The 22788-nt window shown below is 39.0% G+C and overlaps 1 protein-coding gene across 4 annotated transcripts; it reads right to left on the bottom strand.

Moving 5' to 3' along the window:
* Positions 1-1646: 1646 nt before the first annotated feature.
* Positions 1647-22429, bottom strand: TTLL1 (TTL family tubulin polyglutamylase complex subunit L1). 4 transcript variants are annotated; one of them, XM_072875826.1, is made up of 10 exons: positions 22320-22429; positions 17382-17514; positions 15392-15600; positions 13342-13522; positions 12157-12255; positions 11844-11952; positions 8409-8552; positions 6350-6436; positions 5038-5201; positions 1647-3509 (listed from the first exon to the last, which is right to left on the bottom strand). In XM_072875826.1, exons 2-10 carry the CDS (start codon positions 17492-17494, stop codon positions 3380-3382), a joined length of 1236 nt encoding a protein of 411 aa, XP_072731927.1. In that variant the 5' UTR covers positions 17495-17514; positions 22320-22429; the 3' UTR covers positions 1647-3379. The 4 variants fall into 4 exon arrangements, with proteins under 4 accessions (XP_072731927.1, XP_072731916.1, XP_072731906.1 ...); XM_072875815.1 differs by having other exon boundaries at positions 1691-3509; positions 12121-12255; positions 17382-17498; positions 22320-22423; XM_072875805.1 differs by lacking the exon at positions 22320-22429 and adding an exon at positions 20023-20043 and having other exon boundaries at positions 1691-3509; positions 12121-12255.
* Positions 22430-22788: the final 359 nt, after the last annotated feature.

Genomic DNA, 22788 nt, shown 5'->3' on the forward strand with positions numbered 1-22788 from the left:
TAAAAAGAAAGTGGAATGAGATCAGGAAGAGAGGGTCACTGTAGCTGCAGTCTCTTTGACTTCTTGCTCTTTAGAGGAGAACACTGCATTACTGAATTCATGTTTGGGTCAGCAGGATAAATTACTAGCAGTACATTGGTTGGAGATATAACTGTGTAAAATGCAATGTCAACATTTGAAATCTAAACTCTAGTTCTGAGATTAAGTACTACATAGTCAAAGATTCCTATTGGAACTTTTTTCCTTTTTTTTCCCCAGTTAGTAATACTTCAATGTTTTGATTTTGAGGTGTAATGATAATTTACTAGATATTTTACAGAGGTATTTCATCCTCAAGTAAAGTGTTTCAAATATGCTTTCCCAATACTACAGTGGCCAGAGAGAAGGATTTGCTTGTTCCAAACTGATAGCTCTGCTACAAAAATATTTTCCATATAAAATACTGCTCGACAAATAGTATATGTGGATGAAATATATCTGCTACACACTGGGACAGAAATCCTTATTCTTTGAAAGCAATAGTAAGACTTCCACTGATTTAACATGGTGACAATTTTTCAGAAGTCAGGACTGGAACAGATGCATTATTACACTGAATAATAAGAGTGCAAGCTCAAATGAGTTGACCCTTTCCAAGCCATTAGAAAACCCCCAAACAATTAAATAAGAATATTCAATATTAGTAATATTACAGGTAGTGCCATTCGTATTCTGTCCTGTCAGTGTCTGTGTTCTGGAGGCCCTGATTCAACTCACTGCCTAGTTGTAAAGACACCATTGTCAACACAGAGTACCACCTACAAACAAGTTTGGAAGAACAAGATTATCTAGATGCTACCATCAGTTTTGGTTCATTGTGAAATTACAGCTAAAAAGCATCCCCTGAATTAAGTCTTCAAAGCCTTCTACAGCAATAAATCCTAATAACCTAGACCTGGTTTTGCTTTCACATTAAGCCTTCCCAAAAGGGAGACTGAAAGTCACTGCTGCTCAGTTAGTATGTTATGACTTCCACATACTCAAAAAGTAATAGTGTGAAGTTGACTTTTTTACCAGGATCTGCATTTCTCAATATACCTCTTCCCTATAAAGTCCCACCAGTGTAGGCTGCATGAACAGAAAAGAAGGTAAAGGGAAGGAGTAATCATTCTATTGTAGCCATCCTTGCTAGTGCTATGATAGAACAAGACAACAACATCCTTTGTCCAAGCTACTAAAGAAACGAATTACAAGCAGTGGAAATGAGAGAAAGCTCCGTTTTCCTTCTAGCAGAGTATCCTTGTTGTGTTGCCTGTCTGTAAGAAATATAACCATACTACAAAATACTATTTACTACAGCCTCATAGTTCCTAAGGCTGTCACTACTTCCTACTTTACCCCCAACAGGCAGTTGGGGGTAAAGCTGGAAACATCTGCCCACTAAATATCACATAATTAAAACAACATTTAATATCTGACCACACATGTACTTAAGAGTAGCTTACCTGTCAAGGTTCAAATATACAAGCAAGACTCACACTTAGGAACTAAAAAAAACTCAACCCAAACCAAACACAAAACCCCAACCCCAAAAACTATGAGACCTAGAATGTATATGAGCTTTACTATCCTGCAGTAATCATCTTTTCTTAGCCTTATTTCACGAGCCAACTTGAATATGCTTTTGTAGAGGCCAGTGAGAAGATTCAAGTCTGATGACCAGAGAATCAGCTGGATTTTGGTCTTTATTTTAATGGAATATACAAGATCAATCAAGATGAGGATTACACTTGGAGTGACTCATTCAGTCTACATACTTAATTCTTTACTGCAAGGTGAATCCCAGATCATGTGTAAGGATATTGGTCAGCCCAGCCCACATCTGCCCTCCCTCCCCAGCCCAAACTGCTCTTGCCGGACTGCATTCAGACTGAGAGTCATCAGCACCAACTGTCCCAAAGACCGCAGTTTGCGAGCAGCTGCCCTCTTCTAGGAGGGCCTTCAAAAGCAGGAAAAGGATGGACGTTGTCTGTGGTGCAGGTGGTCTGTTTTACATGTTCAAGAAACTCAAAACTTTTGGGAGAGGTTAAGTTTACTTTGCATGCACTTTAGTGGCCTGCCACATAGGAGGGCAAAGCACGTAGCCTGCTGGGGCAGGCAGATTGAGTATCGCTGCACTAGTGGCATCCAGATTAGAGTGTATTATGGTTACATGGACATTTGCAACTCTCAGCCTCTTTCATCTTTCTCTCCACAATACTCCACCATCAAAAAAAACAAAGGGAGGAGGGGGAAGGAGAATAAAGACAACCAGAACTGCACATTGACATTTATAAATAACCGTCCAATAACTGGTGGAAATGCAAGTGGAAGCAACAGCCAATCACAGACCCAACTAGTTTATTTATATGCTATGCTGTTAGAAGACCAAAATATCTATTTTTAACTTTTGCGCTATACATTTTGGTAGCTAATCATCACAACTTTTGTTATCAGAGCTACCAGAAATAGCTTACCATGTGCAACAATATTTTTGTTATAGTGCACACAAAATATACAGATATTGTACTTATATACATGCATAAATACACAAAGAGATTCTGGTGCAAATAAGGATTTACCATTGGCTTCAAGCAATGAGATTTATTACAGTATGTAGTAGTTCTGTCTGTTTTTCCACAGACATGCATTATCCTGAAATAAAAATTAATGTCTAGTGAAATAATGCATCAATATACCATTTGAAACACACCCTCAGTCCATGAAACCTTCTACCTTTAAAGAATTAGCACCTCAAAACACTTAAAGGAAATTAAGCATATAAAGAGTTGCTTTTCAGTTTCTTAATACTGGTTATAAATAATTAGCTGCATTAACTGACAATAGCCTCAAGTCCATGTATTGGTATTTTTTCCAGTTGCTCTTCTTTTACTAGCAAGAATCTGAACCATCATTGTGACAATATTAACACTCACCACTACCACCCTTTTAGAGAATCCACACTTCATTTATTATAGGGAGCTGGGGATAGGCTACTATAGGAAATAAATTATATCTGGAACAGCAAGGGGTTTCTTTCAGAACACATATTTTGAGTTGTCATCTTTATAAAGAAAGTTCTTAATTATTACTGAGAGAATATTAGTTCATACAAAGTATATAGATATTAAAAATATATATACATACATACTATATATATATTATTGTAATAATCATCAAGTCAGTGTATGTCTAGTACAGTTCCTGGTTTTAGAGTGTTTGTTTCCCTTCTTTTCAAAGGCTGTATTGTCCTCTTTTAATATTTCCCACATGCAATGTAGCAAAATAGAGGAATCTGTTCAAAAACTGCATTTTTGTTCATGATGTCTTCCTACCAAGAGTGCAGCTGTTTTTTCTGTTATCACTTCCAGGTGGTTAGTACAGGCTTTCCTGAATCTCTTGCACGATTTCCTTTTACTCCAGTGGATTGCCCAGAACGACTTCGCAAGTCACGATCAGGCCCATCACTTTGCGCCATCTCTTCATCATATCTGAAAATAAGATAACCCGTTCAATGCCTTGTCCTGCTATTCACTACACAAGCAAGAGTGGGTCCTCTATATTCTATTTTGCTTAATATCTAGCACTGAAATTTAATACAAGCTGTTCTACACACAGGTTTACACATGCAGCTATTATTCAAGGAAATATACTATCACATGATGGTACAATACAGATCAACTGAAATATCTTCAGATACTTTTTGAAAGAAACAAATCATTTGGCAGCTTTGGTTAAACTCCTGAGTTTGTGAAATGTTATGCTTGTGAAATTTCCCACGTACTTCTGTATTTCTCCTCACTACGTAGGTTTGTGGTTAAGCAGGAACATCAGACTGCTGGCAGTTTAATAAAGTCTTAAGCTATTGCTTCAAAGAGAGGATAGTTAGCTGCAGTGTTAAAAAACTCCCCTGTTGCATCAGAAAGGCAGTAGGGAAAGAACGAGGTGAACAAACAACAGCATGCTTAAATTAAACGCATTTGACGACATGTATTTTGTAACACTTAACCACAGTGACAAGTAGTTCTTTAAATATCTAAGCCCATTATGGCCTCAGATAGCCTCGGTATATACTTACCTCTCAGCTGCTATGCAAATTCCAACAGAAATTGGCTATAGATGCATAATTATAATTATCAAAAGATAATACTACACAATTGTGTAGAACAGTCATAATATATACTTAGTTACACTATTGTATAGGTATTCACAGTTACCATGTATATAACATTCATTAAAACTTAAATCATAATTCAGCCAACACTTATATTTAACTGTCTTTACTAGTATATAGAAAGAGTATTTAAGATCAGTATGAACTAGTGGATCAACTATGTACATAACCACATTCCTGACATACTGAACAATTGTACCACTAGTGCTAGAGAACCTATCTGAACACTTTCTCAAAAAATATGAGAAACTGTATCATCAATATGGTATTTAAATCAGTGTTCCTCTGCATAAGACCAATCAATCCTAGATAAATCCCTCAGATGCTCCAATATTTCCCTCTCCTTCATTTCCCTCTTTGTAATACAGATTGGAGAATTTAAAAAATATCTGACAACTCATTATTATTACATCCATGAATTACAGGAGTCAAGAGGCATCATTTGTATGAACTGAGAGAAAATTTGTATCAAATAGCTATCATATCTATTTAACTACCATCTATATGTTACACTCAATACAACTGAAGTTCTACACATGTAGAAGACAAACACTCCCTTTGCCTCTGTCCCTCAAATCTAGCTGCTGGAAGCTCAGAAGGTGCAGGCAGGGGCTTATCAGACAAGTAACATTCCCTCTAGAGATGAGGCGAGGCATCTCTGGCTTTAATGCACTCCCACCTCCAACATTGTTATTGCAGCTCCAAAAAAAAATGAAGTAGTACTTTGTGCCCATTTTTCATGTCAGAGTGAAGTTCACTTTTATCTCTGTGGTCTACATTACACATTTAAAAAGTGAGGTGACTGAAAAACATTTGCATTTATATAGAACATTGATAAGACTTACAAGACTTCATAATTGCCAAGAACCTCTTTTGGTGGAGATTTATTCCATTTACAGTCTGGAATTTCCCCATTAGGCACAGCAATGTTAAGTGTGTCATTAATAAGATTATACTTCAAGATGCGATCATTAGCAGTACTGGAAGTAAGAGAAGGGGAAGCATTAACCTACAAAACAAAAAAAAAATATCAGCATCAATTTTTTGAGTGGTATATAGTTCTTCAAACGGCATGTGTGATGACTATGTACTACTTGGGAAATTAAGACTCAGCGTCTCAAAGCACATCTTTCAGTTCCTCAGACACTGGAAGGAATCCCCACTGGGCATTTTTGTTTTTACTTAAAAAAAAAAAAAAAGTAAAAAAAAAAGCACCACACCACTAAGTGTCTGCAGTGTCAGCCTGAAGATTTTTGTTGAGACTAGATTCACCAGCGTTAATCAGACAATACATAGATTTTTGTTTAATTTTCTAAGCTTACATGGATACAAAACCCATAAATGTCAGTGCTTACAATTTCTTCATTCACTCTAACAGCTGTTATATACAGGAATCTGTGGGTTTCTTCTAGGTAAATAGCTTTTATTTATGTTCTTAATCTTATGTTCTCCCCTGTTAAATTGTGAGCTGGAGAAACACATACATGCTCTCTATTCAAAGCACTACATTGCATCTTGTTTTAATTAAAACTGGGGTTCATCTAACATATCTCTTGTGTTCCACATTTATAAACAGATTTTTTTTGTTAATAAAGTTCATTTACCTTTGATCTTTCACTTTCAATTAGATTGAGAAGGAAGAGGGCTGGATAAAATTTATGTTGAACATACAGATCCAAAGTTAATACACTAAAGAGAAATTTATATGAAAAAAAAAGCCTTCCAAATATCCCAATTATCCTTTGTGTGCCCCTTTTCTTTCCTCTCAACCTGCAACATTAAGGCCACGACAGCATTAAAAACTTAAATTTTGATGTTATGCTCCATCAAGCCAATGCCAATTTTCCAGCTACTGATACAGTATGTAATAGGGCAGCTAACATTCAGACTGCCTCTGAAGTCCAATTGTATGGATGCACTGGATTTAAAAGACAAACCAGAAAGCCACAAACAAATAGAAGCACCAAACAAATAGGAAACAAAAGCACACACTAGCTTGGTCATCACATGGCCTATTTTACTTTCCAACATTTTTCTTCACTTACCTGAGGAACAAAAGATACTGTTTCAAAAGGGGAAAGACTACATTGAATTCTACTTAGTTTTATTCTGTGAAATGAGAAGGAAGTTTGTTTTCCTGTATTTATGTAACTTTACCTCAATTAGCCATGGTTTAAGCTTGTCATCAATGATAATGTCATATCCATAACACTCAAAGCAGTGTTTATCATTATTCATTACAGGCTACAAAAAACCAAACAAACAACAATACGTATTAAAATCAACAATGCAGTAAGTAACCTGATTACACACTTTGTTTACTAGAAATCACATGCAATTACATTATGAATCTTCTACAACAGTTTTCAGTGTCGTAACTCTAATATAAGCTTGCTAACTAGTAAGTTCAGGATTGCCTCTTTTTTCCAAGCTGTAAGTAAATATTTCAATATTAATGATGGCATTAATGCCAAGTACTAAGTTACATTAATTTTCCACTATGTTTCCAGCATGAAAATAAAAGTGTTTTCATATTTTGCAAAAGTAATAACAATATTTAAAGCCCGCATGCATCAGGATAAATTAGGAAGTTTTAAAATTTACATAACGCAGCTTCACATAATCGTGAATTCTTTAAACTTCAGAAAAAGAAGATTATTCAAAGACATTTCTTTTATTATGGTGCTGTAACTATGCAGAAATTTGAGGTCAAACAATTACCAGATACATTTAAAAATTACAATTAGCTCAAGTCAACTATGATCCCGAAAGCCAAGAGAGACCAAGGACCAAGTTGTGCTTAGAGGCACATCCTCTAGAGAATCCATAGTTTTCCAGTATCTGCTAAACATTTGCAGTATGCACAGTAAGACTTTTCTTCTATGCAAATCTCATCAGATCTTTTAAAGAAACCTTTGTAACAGGTTAGTGAGATGTTTTCCCCTAGACTAATAATGAAAGCTTTTCAGTTCTTCAGGGAGTGAAAGGGGGAAGGAGGAACAAGCATGTCTCATTACATTTGCCATTGCCAGAAAGACAGAGGACCAAAACATTTCATGCTCAATAATTCTCTATACTTTTTCTCTTCTCTTTTAAGGTTCTGCTAACATTTGGATTAAATCCCTTTTCTTCTCACATCTGGTTTCAAATATGATTGCACAGCAGAGGCTGAGTTGAGCCATGCTTCCCCACCTCCCACTGATCCTAGCTTCACGACCTTGTCCCTCTTTCTCGTGCTGATTCTGATGTTCATCTGGTCCTTCAGTAAGGTGATTCAGCTTATTACACTGGCAGAACACTAACCCATCAATAAAGCAAGACAGTAATTGTCAGTTGGGTGAGTGAGCTGATTCAGCTCACGATGGTTCTGGGACGAACCCAAAAGAGATGACAGGACCATGCACTTGGGAACAGGACAGTCCTTGGCACCGGTGAGCTCTTCAGTTACCCCAGCTGATCCACAGAGTGGTACCTGCTCTCTAATGTAATCATGGGATATTACCCAAACACTAGAAAAAAAAGAAAAATAGAAAAAGAAAAATAGAAAAGAATAAAAAATAGAAAAAATAGAAAAGAAAAATAGAAAAAAAAGAAAATAGAAAAAAAAGAAAAATAGGAAAAAAAAAAGAAAAATAGAAAAAAGATAAAAGAAAAATATAAAAGGGGTGGGGGAGGAGCCCCTGGCATCTCAGTGGGGTGGGGCAACAATCCTCAAGCAGAGGACTGTTGCTACTTTTTTTTTTTTTAAATAAGAGTTCATGATAACTACGTGACTCATGTATAAAAGAGGTGAAAGTAAGTTATGTAACTCTGCTGAACTAACAGCCTTACACTTTCTTTGATAATTTGTCCTCCAGAGCTATTTTTTCTTTGACACATTTGTTATTGCTGAAATGACATCACACGCCTTGGCAGAGCTTAATCCTATTCACAAGGGCAGTATCAAGTCATATTAAATAGTTCACAGAGCCCTCAAGGAAAGAGATTCATTCACTCCTTCAATATGCACAGATAGCTCACCCACCCACCCAAGATTCAAGTTCACTCAGCTCAGAGAAATCAAGAGATAACACAATCGCAGAAATCGGCATCAACACCATCACTCAAATAGCAGGAAATAGATTTTAGCGGTTTTGATGGCAAACTCACTTTCATGGTTATGAGAAGCCTGCAGCCATAATGCTATCGCTGGCAGCATTCCAGGGACAGTACTCACCGCAACAGCTTTCAGTGACTGCACAATTATCCAGTGAATTTCATCAAATAATTTGTTTGTAACTTCCTTTCCACGGGTGCTCTCCAGATACAGGCGTAAGTTACTCACTGTCCACTTGCCTCCATGGATATGATTGTAATCATCCTGAAGAGTTAAGGAGCTAATTCAGTCTAAGATTTTGAAGTTGTTCAGCAGTTTTGTTTCATTCACCGAAAAAGCCCACTTATACTTACATATAAGTATTGCTCTAAAAACAAACTCAGCAAATTGTTTGTACTCTATTTTACAGTTTTATGAAGACTTCAGCTTTACTTTGAACTGCCCTCTATATAAACAACTGTTTTTATTCTAGCTGTATATGTTTATATCACACATTGCAAATCAAGTAATAAATCTTTCTTAGAAGAAAAAAACAACTGGTACTTTGACAGTTTTATAATAACACATAATTTATGATTTGGAAATATAAGTTTTAAAATGTGAAAGGAAAGAACTGAACTTTTTCCTCCTCTGGGGGTAAGGGAGAAATAATTAAGTGAGCAATAGCTAAATTTCACTGAAGTTAGCTGTTTTAAAATGCAGCACTTGAAAGTGCTTGTCTGTGTTTATTCATTTAAAATGCGACTTGTCTGTTTCCCAAAAGGCAAACATGGTATCTTCTTAATGGTGCTACTGAGAACAGTTACATTCAAGAAGACAGTGAAATGACACCTGAATTATTTTTAAAGGTTAATTTTTCAAGTAATTCCGTATTTTGATATAGAAAAAACACTAAGTGCTACTGACACAGAAGAGGGGAAAAAAGGATGTTACCTTATATTTGTCTTTTCAGAGGCTATCAAGGCTCTGCACTATATTCTCTTTAAACGGAAAGACAAGAGCAAACTGAGGGTATTCTTACTGATGGAAAGACACACGTTCAGCCCTCGAATAACTCTCAGGACAAATGCTTTGTCCCTTTATAAAGGTTCTCCTCAGAGCATTTCTAACAATTAATGGTTGTATGCCTGCTAAATTATAAAACACAGAACACATAGAGCAGGAAAAAGTTCTCAGAGGAACGAAATCTGTCGTCCTCGAAGACAAGGTCAGAGAAGCCTCTATCTATTTTTAGGCTTTTTCTACAGCTCCCCCCTTAGTAAATTTGGAAAAGTGGACTGTACAAATAAAGATCTGAAACATGGTTCTCAGGACTTGCTGCATGGAAAAAATGTCTGGAGACCAGATTCCAGCAAGGGAACAGATCAAAGTTTCAACCCTCTTTGCATTTCAGGACAAGTACTCAAATCAAAATAGATTGCAACTGGGTAGAGCTTTACACAATCACAGCTGTTTAATTAAAAATATTAAAACAAAGTAGAATATTGCAGGCTACATAGAAGATCACTAACTGAAAATAATTAAGTAGAAGAATTACTGTTGTTTTGTTTGTATTACACATGCAGTGAATAATGACTTAGAACTGTATTTTCCAGCACAAACATTACGATGGGTATACTGACTTTCCTCCCTTCCTTCATTTTACCCTTTCCCTCTCCCTGATATTGACTTGCATGCTTTTCAAATTAGGGATGTTTTCCCATGAGCTTGTAGGGTACAAACACACTGGAACTCTACGGTTCACGTAGGAATCAGAGTAGAGATTAACAGCTAGAACTTAAAGAGTTTTTCCAGACCTCCTCATAATTTTGATAAATTACTTGACAGTTCATATTAGGTTCTTCTTCTAAAACTGTACAGCCTAAGTGCCTCCAAATCTACAGACATGTTTAATACAGAAGGACAGATAGGATAGATAGAGTGGCTTTACATTAAACTTTTCTCACTTCTTTCTGCAAAACTCAACAGATACTAGTGGTTCAGAATTTCTAAAAAGATTTTCAAATACTCTAGTAATGACTCCACATTTTCAAGCTGCTACTTTTATACTCACTTCTGTTGTCCCTTCTTCTCTCAAAGTGACCTCACCACTACTTTCACTTCTACTTTTGTTTGGGAGAAATCTGGAAGGCCATTCTTTAACTGGTAGAGAAGATGAAAGGGTGCATAATAATGGCATAGGCGACGTATCACGTGCCTCACCTGTTCACTGCTACTGGCAACAGCACCGTGATTTATGCTCTAAGTTGTACGGGATCTGCTTTCACCACAACTAATTCTCAGGGTGCCCTGTCAAACCATAATGTGTTTGAAGCACTTCACAAATCAGCACCTGAGCAAGAAAATATTCGTAGTACTGAAAAATGCCGTATTTTGACACTCACCCTGGTTTATAACTACCACCATAAGTAACAATTATAATTCACGTTGTTGTTACAGGAATATCCAGATAAAAACAGTTCTGCTATGCTGCACATCTTACAGAACAATAATAGACAAGGCACATTTAGCAAGGTCGCAATTTCAGATACATTATATGTATCTTGCGTGTGAGTGCATGTGTATACACATATGAACATATATGCATGAGTGTACGTGTATGTACATATGCGTTTGTTTTCCATACTCTTAAAATAAAACCTATGAAATTAGGAAGTGTGACAATAGAGTTTTAATTATGATAACAGAGGCATGGTTTATAAATCACAGACATCCGCTAAAAATGCAAAAGGGACAGTCATCATCATCAAGTGGATTCCCTGAAGAAACAAGGCTTGGGCAGTGATACTGTATGCCCATCTGTTCATGTCACCCCTGACCCACTAGCCTTTCCTCCCACTGGTGAATTTCGGCCCATTTTGACATAGGGAAGTGCTGTCAAAGCGATCAGGTTTCCACATGTTTTATGAATATCAGTGGCAAATTATAGGACAGAACTGTTCTGCAGGCAGAATTCCATCTTTGTCCATTCAAGAGGAAGCCACCAGCTGGCCAGGCAGCAAACATTTATCTCCAAGCTCGCAACTACACATTCCCTTTCTTACCCGGAGAAGGAAGATGGGGGAGGGAGGGGAAACATAGAAAGAAGCTGGAAAGTACTGTGATGAATAAGTGCTGGAAATAGGAAAGCTGAATTAACTGCATGGGAGAGAGAGAGGGAAGGGGAGATCAGGAAGGCGATATTAAAGTGCTATTATAAAACACAAATCCACAGGAACCAGGCTTCATTAATTCCACTGCTCGCAGAATCAATTGCTAAGTGAGCATATTAGCATTTAAATGACAGGACACTTGAAAAAAAAAACCCCTGCTTTCAACTACTGCAAGTCAATACTGAAGATATCACAGTCTATTACAGAGCTGCAACTCATTACCTTGCATACTTTTGATCTGCAGTCTTCTGAAATTTATTTATTTGTAAGTTCAAGTTGAAGTATTTTAATTGCAAGATGATTAAGAATATGACAAATAAAACCTTTTTATTCCAAGTATTTGGGACAATTTAAGAAAATCAGTCTTCCTACAATAAATCACCTAAGAACTCAGCACACTTACCCCATGTTTCTGAATGGCAACATTTGTAAGATGTACAAACATGTTATCCAATTCACTTGTACTTGGTGTATATTTTACTGTGCAAAACCGGCAAAATCCAAGTTTATACCTTAAATGCAAAAAGTCATTAAAATGTGTTAAACCCCAATAAGACATAAGGAAAACAGCATCCCAGGATACCATGTACATGTTAAACTTCTTTGTGCAACAAGCACAACATTATTTTGACTACGTTAAACATTCTCTCAAAATAAAATACAAATATATACAATCTTACATGTAACATCTCAGTGGACGATATGTAGATACTAAAACATATAGACGAAGATCAAATTTCTTTCCACCAATAAGTAATGGATTGTTGATATAGAGAGAAATCACATATGCTTCTTTGGAAGACTGAGATACAAACCTGAAAAACACAAATTGTATTTCAGAATGTGACAGTTGCAAAGATATAATCTGATAAATCTTCTTCTTCTTTAGAAGCAGTCCGTAAATTTTGGATTGACTGAAATCTTGCATCTTTTACCAAGACAATGTATAAAGTTGTAGTGGTTAATAATACACACTTGGCATCAGGCTTTATATACCAAAAAAGTTGAAAATACTAAACAGATGACCAAGATCAATTAACCATTAAAACTCAGTTCTGACGTTAACAGGGTAGCTGAGTGAGCCATTCAGAATGCAGCTCTACAAGCCAGTCTTTTCCTTGGAAAAGAGCACTTAGAGCTTGGCATGGTTCACACAAGCAAAGAGTACGTGTTACATTACCTTCATTAGTCAAGGTCTTATACTCCTAGAATATTTGTATTTATGCTTGGTGTGCAATTGCAAACCACTGTTAAAAGCTAAGATAACTTTCAGATTGTGACATTCTTCAGATTCCAAGTCAAACAGAAAAAAAACAAAAAACCAAAAAAGACTCAAGTGATATTCAGCCAGTCACTTTATAACAGGAAAAAAATTAACATTAGTTGTGTGATCAAAACTTTTACTAGTCAGAGAACAACATAGATTGCTAACCTGTTTCATCCATTTGGAAGTAGATTACCAACATGAGGTGTATTATTTTGTGCCCCAAACGGAAAATGTATTTATTTCATATAAATGCATTCTTCCTTTGTACTAATTTAAAAAGTGAATTAATATATATTAGATAAAATAATTATTGAAATTGCTTAGGGAAAGATTTTTCTCTTGCTTCCTGTTATTTAATACTATGAAGCAGAACAATTTATTTTTGTGCAATTTTTTCCCCAACAACACTGAAATCATTTTTAAAAAAAATACAGTTCTTTGTACCTCCTCATACCAAAACAAATCGTTTGAAGGAGGAAGTCAGATAACAACTGAGATTAAACACAAAACTAACTATATAATGACAAAGCTATAATAATGTAATACTTTTCGCATGCATCAGACAATTAGCATGCTGATGTGGTTCACCTGATTATAGAAAGTACAATAAAGGGTTTGGGGTTTAGGAACTTACGAAGATGTTTTGCTATCTCGAGACCACTTTTTAATTTGGGAGAGTTTATTGATTAGAAATATTCCTTTTCCTTGAGCTTTGCCACAAGGTTTCATAATCCAAGTGCTGGAGGGATTTTTTCTGAATTCTTCAACAAAGAGATTATAATCGGCAGGAAGCATAAAAGTAACAGGAACAAAATCTGAGTTAAGGAAAAAAAAAAAAGGTGCACAATTAAGGACACTATCACTGATAAGGCTATTGACACATATAGACTAAAAAAAATTTCTGTCTTTTCAGTTTTCCAGTCTGGCATGATCCACCTTCATTAAGACTCATGTTGCTTTTTATCTCATTTAAATTCTAGTTTGTAGTTTTTATTTAAAAAAAAACAATTGCAAAATAGTGCATGCTGCTAACTTCAGATTAATAGATTTTAATTTACATAAATCAATTTTCTTCTTCTGATTATATGCTGTGAAATTAATTATTATATACCATTCCAACTTAACTTTATCAAACTTTCTCAATTTCCTATATCAGCTTTTACCATTCTGCTAACCACCTTATCATCCTCTGTGCGTGCAAAAATGTGAATGTTGATGTTGCTTCCCCTTTGGATGCGGTAATTTTTATTTCCATGTAACTCCCGTTAGTCATTCTTATTTGTTCCCACAATCGGTATTACCATGCTTACCGAAATCTGAGGAAAAGCATTTCTCGCTTTTGCTATCAGATCATCTTCACTTCCGTTCATACAAAACTGCTTCTTTCTTACACAGATGAACAGTGCTTTCATTTCACTTCCACAAGATGTATATCAACTCAACATATCCCCATCTCTGTTTCACTCCAATGCTTTCTGGCCTCCAAAACAACTTTACTTTCCTAATTCCTGATCTATTGCTGGGTTGGTTTGGTTGTTTGGGTTTTTTTGGGGGGGGATGGTGGGGGTTGTTGTTGTTGTTTGTTTGTTTGTTTGTTTATTTTTCTAGCAGTCATTACTTGTTCTCCAACTTCCCCTGAATTTCTCCTCTGAAGAGTTTGTTCATTCAGTTCTGTCTAGAGTCTTTCTGCAAAAGTTTATTTTAGATTTTGCTCCAGCATAAGATTCTCAGATAATGTTTTTTCACTTTTGAATTACAGAAACTCCAACCCTGTCTCATATGAAGTTCCAGAACACTTTGGTTTCACCACTAATGTTGATACCTTAATCCCACAATTTTCCTTCTTCAAAATAATTTGAAAAAAAAACAAAACAACAACAACAAAAAAACCAAACCAACAAAACCCCAACCAACCCACCCCTCCCTTCCCTCAGACTCTCCCCCCAAACACAAAACGCCTAGGTACAAATCTATTTCTGTACCCCTACATTTAAAAATAATAATAATTTCATTATCACTTCATCCAATGTTGCTTCAGCTAATGCTGCACTGTTAAATTCAGTCTTCTTTAAGGACCTTACTACTTACAAAACTAAGTCTAAATAAAACTTCCATGCACACAAACTGGATATGTTCTCCTCCTTGAATACTGCTGAATACTAGCAAGTACACAGTAGAGGAATTGGGCTTTATTGCTGTGGTAATATGACAGGGAAACAGAAATGTTCAATCTTTTATTCCTGCTTGTCTCTAATTTCAACAAAGATCCTGAACAAGCAGCATCCCCTCTATTCCTCTCAATTTGTAAAATATTAGCCATTATCCTTCAAAGCAAGGTTTGTGAAAAGCTTTGAAAATGCAGTATTTCATATGAAATATTCACTACTATGGTTTTTATCACATTCCCAATTCCTGTGTTTCTTTATGCTCTAAAACCAGATTTGAGGGGAGGGAAAAGGAGGAGAAGACAGAGAAAGAAGGCTGTTAGGTTTGCAGAATGCAGCAAACAATTTTAGGATAAAGTGCACTTTATTTAATTGACAGGGACAGAGCATTTCAAGATAGTCACTTTAATGTTCTAACACTTCAGAGGTTCAATGCTTTTTGCACAGAAAAGCTTGCTCAATTCCAGGTTATTGACCACAGAGGAAAAAAGATTAATGCTGATAATGGGAACCACATACCCAAATAAATATATTTCCCATTTTCATCCTTTTCGGCAAGAGGACTTCCTTCTTTCTCAAGTTCTTTCCTATATCGCTTGATATTCTTTACCATCAAATCTTTTCTGGTCAGTTCATAATGGTTTGGGAAATGATTGACAATTTGGTCATCAGAGAGGCGGTAACCAGTTTCCACACTGAAAACATTTCTGATTGTTTGCACACTCATCCTGAAAGCAAAGACAGATACCAAATGATTTCTCCCAAGAAACACAACTCAGGAGGACAAAGTTGAAATTTTTTTGTTTGTTACATTCACTTCATCTTTTCTCTCTCATTTCTCTTCATAGTATAACATTTTGCTGCAGTGACAATCCAACATATCCTGAACCTCTATTAGCAAAACCAATGAAATCCTACCACTACTACTCTACTAGATCCCTCTACTACTACTGAAACTGGGGCAGACAGTGAGGAAAGGAAGATGACAACTTGGCCCTACTGCAGGGCCTAAAAATGACTCATATGCACCCAAACGCTACAGAAGCATCTTTCTAAATCTATTACTTCACTCTCTGGAAACTCAGCTTTCCTCTTAAAAAAAGGCACAAAAACAACTTCCTACTGACTACCTTGCTGTCTGGATTGTAAAGGACTTCAAGCATATGAATTGAAAACATAGATTCAGAGATCTTGCTAAAAACACCCGTCACAACAGATCAAGGGCTGCAGGGACAAAGTCATCAAATCAGTTATCTACTTCATTTTTCACAGAAGATAAGAGCAGGGCCATAGATACAAAGAATTTTCTTTATTAGATGTCTCACATTGGAAATTTAAGAGTATTTCCTGAATGCCATCAATCTGCTATGTTGTCACTTCAGGAAGGAAAACAAAACAAAACAAAACAAAACCACCAGTCACACAACAGTTTCCATGAGTGCCCTGTTCCCCCACTCCCCCCCAACCACATTCCAAAAGCATGAGCAGATTACTGGATTCCTACCCATTTAAATAAGTGGTTCACAAAGGGTACATTTGGCAGCATAAACCGCCATTCTGTCGTATTTGAAAGGGACAATATAAATTGTTTGGTTTACTTGAAGAGTATTGTTTCTGCCAATTAATAGATTACTGCATTCTAGGACAGCATTTCATGGTCTCATATTAGACAAATGCCAAATGAGAAGCTAGATTATTTACTCTTGTCCTTTCACCATTATCTTGGTTTAATTTCACGTTCACTCTCAGTATTGAAATGTTGAATAATTAGTCTGCATATAAATCATTATCATGAAGGAGAAGGAAAGTACAGTTCTCAAGGCCTTTATTACAGGAACCTGAACTCTAGTAACAGGGCAAGCCTCTGTCACATTGATAAAAGAATATTTTATCGTATACTGGAGCTGTGTACTCTTGGATTATTTTGCTTAGGTTGTGTTGTCAGAAAATTTTGGCAAAAGATATATTCAAAGATTGCCCTCAGGCCACAAATCCCCTCCAATGGTAGAGCAAAAATTCTCCTTACTGCATACAAGAAATTTTATTAAAATTGGGTATCACATTTCAAGACAAAAAACACTGAGCACAGCCTTTCCCCTGGGCTTTTTACAATTGGTATTCCCAGAAGTGATCAATAATCTTGCTAGGTCAGTGACTTTCCACTCCCTGACAAAACCTTTGGCAAACCGCAAAGATAAATGAGATCAGTAGCATGGGAATGGATCCACGCAGATGGGACCTTCTGCCCTGAGGAACACCAATGACTTTAGCAGGCCTGCACAGATACAGGAATCTACCAATACAAACCTGAACAGAAGACCAGCAACAGCTGGTAAGACATTACAGAAGCAATGAAACAATGTTACACTTTTAAGAGCACTGCAGTAAATTAAAGGTAATTTCTGCAGCTTTTGGTTTTAATATGTGTTTTGTCATATCACTAATGGTATTAATATAAGATATTAAAATACTTCACAAATTTAGAAATTGGTATTCTTAATGTACTTACCAATAAAAATTCCAGTCTTCATTTTCTGCCACCTGAATCCAGCCTCTTTTTTCAAAGTTGTTTATTAGAACAGATTTTTCTATGTCAGTTACCCACTTTACTTTTCCTGCCATTATCCTAAAGCAGAATCAACCTGTTAGTAAAGAGAAGTTTAAAGATGTGAAGTTGAAAACAGGGGAGAATACAAAACAGGAAAGTCAATGGGGAAGAGAAGTGGCATCCACAAAGCACATTAACTTAAGTAAGCTAGAAGCAGTAAATTAATTTAAAAATCAAGGGAAATAACATCTTAGGTTCAGTCTGAAACCCTGTATTTGTCAGATGGACTACTACAAACAAGGACACTAGTTACAAGGACCTTTCACGCTCCCCAGCCAATCCACCTTTTATGAATGGGCACACAGCTCATGTCTCCTCTTAAATACACTAATGACAGAAATCACTATCGCACACTTACTATGTAATGTTTACAGAACCAAGCGTAGAGCACAGACATTTTATTATTTCTAACCAAGACTTATATGCATATATCTTTTGTGAAGTTGGAGAGTTCATATGGATCACTCAGTGACTGTAGACAAAAAGAAAACAATTCCAAGAGAAATCCCTTACATGCCCTATCAAGAATCACGATTTGCTACGCTGAAAGGAAAGGAACCAAAGTAACATTACCAACTTTGTGTTGTCTTCTCTGTATTTCATGCAACCATGATTTTGCCTTCTGCTCTAGCTGGGGGGTGGGATAAACTGATATCATTAAACCCTTGACAGCAGGATTTCCCCAAACCTAAGGCTGTTAACAGTCCTTATAAGCTGCATTTCAATTAATGACACCTAGGTGTCACTTTCTACATTAGATCTCTCACTTGTCCAGATCAGCCTTTTCTGGTTGGGATCACACAACCATTCCGGTTGGAAGGGACCTCAGGAGGTCTCTTGTCCAGCCTCCTGCTCAATGCAGCATTAGCTATGAGGTCAGACCAGGTTGCTCAGAGCTTTATCCAGCCACATTCATAAAACTTCCAAACATGCACAGCTGTTCTCGCCATCCTGTCTCACTGCTTGACTGGACTCATGAGGAAAAGGTTTGTGGGTTTTTTTTTTTTCATATCTTTTTTCATATATTCTGAACCTCTCTTCTTTCACCTTATGCCTGTTGTCTCTCATTTTACCCCCCTTCACCATGCTAAAGAGCCTGGGTCTGTCTTCCTGATAACCTCTCACAGGTACAGGCAGGCTGCTACAAGGTGACCCCAGAGCCACCTCTTCTCAGGCTGAAGAAACACAGTTGCCCCAGCTTTTCCTCACCAAACAAATGCTTCAGCCGCCTGATCATCTTGGTAACCGTCCGCTCAACTCACTCCAGTTTATTGATGTCTGCCTTGTTCTGGGGGGCTCAAGTTACTTTTGCCCATCCTCTGATACATGATGTTACATCCTTGCCCTTTTTGTTTGAGAAAGACAGCCAAGTCTAGCAAGGTGGGAATGCACAACAAATGCACTGAAGGAGTGAGGACAAGCCCAGCACCCACAATTGCTACCTCTCTGAAGGGCAGGCTGAAGCCTTCTGGCAGCAGCAGGCACTCACCTGCTTGCACTCCCCTTTACAAGGGCTGTTTGGCAAGATCCCCTTCACACGGTGTCTCATTTCGTGCATTAATGTAATACCAATGAAGATGCGGGCAAAGAAACATGCACTGAAGCATGTCGTCCTTCGTGCATACATAGCCTAGAGCCAAAAGCCTACAATCCAGTTGATGTGGACAGAACGCTATACTTATACAATGAACAACGTATTTACCCCGTCTCTAAGTAAGTGGCAAAGCCCAGCCTCCCAGGATCTAGGCCTGATTGACATACCACTATTAAGCAAGCTAACATATATTCATGAGCAAATGATAATCACTGATAAAGTCAAGGGTAGACAGCTCTCCTAAGCAGTTTCAATGTTGCTGTTTAGTCTTTCTGCAGTTCATTCCACAAATTAGTTTTACAGTTGCAGCCTAGTGAATTTTCATAGTTGTGTTTCACAGAAATCAACTGCAGAGAAGTACTGATTCAGAAGAAAATCACTTTGAGCCAAAAGCAGATTCTTTGGCACATGCCTCTCCCAAGAGCAAAAACTGCCATGCAAGGGAGTGGGAGAGAGTGGAGTTACACGCACACACACATGTAACACCATCTACTGCTCCCTCTACATATACTTTTCCATTGAAAAGTCAATTAAAACTTCAATTCACCTTTACTAATGTACTACTGTAGTTAATGCAAGAAAGTAATGAATGTAGTTAATACAGTTTCTGCAACTAAGATATTGGACTGGAATTCAAGGGGTCTTCAGTTTCCAGGACTAGATATGGAGATGTACATCTGCTAGCAAGCTAACACCCCTATGGTTTCTCTCTTCTTGGGAGGCATAGCCCATTATATAGTGCTCCCACTTTTTCCTTCCTAGACTATTTAAACTGCCAAATTCCACAAGGCAGAAATGTTTCCTATTAGACTTCAATTTTAAAGAGCTTTAGACACACTTATTTTTATTCACATTGGTAAAACAAGTTGAAATCAAGCTTAAAGAGACAGACAGAAAAGAGTATATGCAGGCTCAGGGTCTTTTTGTGTGTGCTTATACATCACCTACTTCTACAAGGTCATGATCTTTCTCTGGGCCTTCCAGATACTACCAAAACAAAAATAAATGAAACAAAGGGATTAATTTATTTGTACTGAAGTATGTGTGATTCACAATCAGTGACTCACTAGTACCACACACCATCTTGTTGTGGTTTTAAAAGTTCAGGGATTAGTCAGCTTGGAATAGAATTGTCCCTTCAAAAGGAAATGCGTTAAATGTTTCAATAGCATTAACAAAACACAACGTAAAATTTTCAAAAGGCCTTAAAACGTGTCCTCCACATCTCCAAGCTACCCCATTAGGTTTACCAACATCCAACGCCAACCCTCACCTGTTTCTCTGTCACCCGACTCCCTGATCTTGCTCCCTACTTCCCCAGTGTGTCTCGCTCCAGCATCCTTACTACATAAGCTACAACTGCCCTCCCAGCTTGTTCTTCCAGAAATGCTGCATCAGAGAAATGTAGCTGCCTGCGCCTCTGTCTTTACAGAAGCACGTAGCTGGCGCCTGGCAAAGATTAAGAGACCAGGTGCACTGTGACAAGCAGGGCTACTTTGCCAACACTTCTAATGCTGCAACCTCATTTCTACCCTGGGATGCAACAGCTGTCACAGCATCCTTTCTATAGGATTATTTATGAAGAGATTTCAATGCATGCTACACATCCTATGGCAAGGAACCCTGAAAGACTGCATGTACTGATCCAGCAAGTGGATTTTGTGGTAGCAAGTGGGACTGCTCCATGACTCGTGCTGTCTTACTCCCAGAGACTGCACTGTTTGACTTCAGAAGCCAGAGACACTTCAACAGAAGACTCACCCACAGGAAGGCGAGTTAAAACTAAATCAAAGCTAAAAATTGAAGATAACTTCTACCACAAATAAAAAGAAAAATTACAAGAGTGTCATTCTTTTCCTATTTTGGGAACTTTAGGCCTTATAGATCCATCCCGCTACAGGAGGATCGAAAGGACAGCAATACAACAGCAGACTGAAAATTCATCTGTTTATGCAGACAGTTTGATCATGTCAGATTATGTTTAACTGGCCTGTAAATAAAATCTTCTGATTTTGTGTAATTTGATTACTGAAACCCACAAACAAGGAGTCATAAAAAATAAATTAAGTTGTACCAAAAACTTCCTTATTTTTTTATAATACAATTTTAATACAATATAATTTTCTACAGGGATCCTCTAATCCGCAATTAGGTATTCTAGATAACCTGATGAGATTACACGAGAAAACCATGCATTCAAACTTCTGGTCAGCTGAGATCTTCAGCTTCAGTAAGTGTCAAAGAGCAGCTGTATAAGGCAGCTCTAGCCTGCATACAGTAGGGTAACGGTACAGTAAGTCAAATCCTTCTCAGAGCACCAGACCTCCTCCTCAGGAGACAAGTATACAATATAGGCACAGCAGGCCTGACACTTCCCCAAAACACTACCTTTACTGGTCACAGCAATAGCAAGTCAACGTAAGGAAGCCTGGCAGCAGCCTAATCCAAGGCAAGGGCCTCCTGCCCTGGCACAACCTCACGAGGTGATGGTAAGACCCAAAAGCACCCCGGTGGTCATTCTCGCTGGGACTTACTGCCACCAGGGAAGCTACTCGTGCCGATGGCAGACCATCCTTTCATGCTGCAAAATAAGCGTTAAGTGGTGCCGATGTCTGCGGCACCTGACCTAGGAAGCTCTATTTGCTTCTAACAGTTGAAAACATAATTGTGGTTCATTATCAAGTTTATTACTGGAAAATCCAGTTCGGCTGATGCGGTTGTGCCATCAGAGGAGAGCGGGAGGGCCTGCCAGAGCGAGTCCCAAAATGTCAGGGATAAAAAAGAGCCGCAGACCGAAGCGGCCGGTAGCTGAGCTGTCGCAAACGGGGAGCCCGGGGGAGCAGGTCACCAAAGGCCCCAGCAGCAGAGGCGTCCACGCCAGGCGCTCCCGCAGGGAACGGCAGCGGAGGCAGCCGGGCTCGGGCCTCCACCGACGCCTCACCCGCGTCGCGACAGCCGCACGAAGAGGCTGATCCCGCCTGGCTTTGCCCCCGTCCCTCCCAGGCACCCTCCGAGAGTGGGCCCGCAAGGGGAACCTGGGCGACACGATTACCTCCCCCCCTCCCTCTCCCAGGAAGGGTCGCGATCCCACAGGGATCTTCAGCTGTCACGATAGCCCCGGGGGGGGGGGAGGGAGGCCGAGCGCCTCCCCCGGCGGCGGGCGGTTGCAGCCCGCACCGGGTGTGGGGGGGGGGAGGGAGGACGGGGACGGGGACACTCGACCCAACCCGCGCCCCCGCGCTCACCTGCCGGCGGAAGGGGCGGCGGCGGCAGCTCCCCCTCACGCCCAGCCGTCCCCGCCGGCCGCTCCCATCGCCCCGCCGGCAGCTCCGCCGCGCGGCCGCGGCCGGCCCCCTCCCCCCGCCCCTTCCGGCGCCGCTCCCTAGCAACTGCGACGCGCTGGGGGCGGGACTTCCGGAGCGGCGGCGGGGGCAGCTCGGTTGCTAGGGAGACGCACAGCCGCCCCGCCCCGCGAGCGCGAGGGGCTGCGCAGCCTGGTGGCGCCGGCGGCCATCTTGTCTCCGAAAGGGGGAGAGTTGCGGTGTTTCTCCCGGCTCAGGACTGACAGCCGGGTCAGCCCAAACTCTCCGTAGCCGCGCCATGAGGGATGAGAGGTGCGGAGGGTGCCTGGCGAGTCCGGGACCCGGCGCAGGCCCCGAAGGGAAGGGGCGCGTTCGCTTTGGGGCCTGTGCCAGGCGCCGGCCTCGCCCGCCC

The sequence above is a fragment of the Ciconia boyciana genome, chromosome 1 (genome assembly GCF_034638445.1).
Source record: "Ciconia boyciana chromosome 1, ASM3463844v1, whole genome shotgun sequence".
NCBI classification, from domain to species: Eukaryota; Metazoa; Chordata; class Aves; order Ciconiiformes; family Ciconiidae; genus Ciconia; species Ciconia boyciana.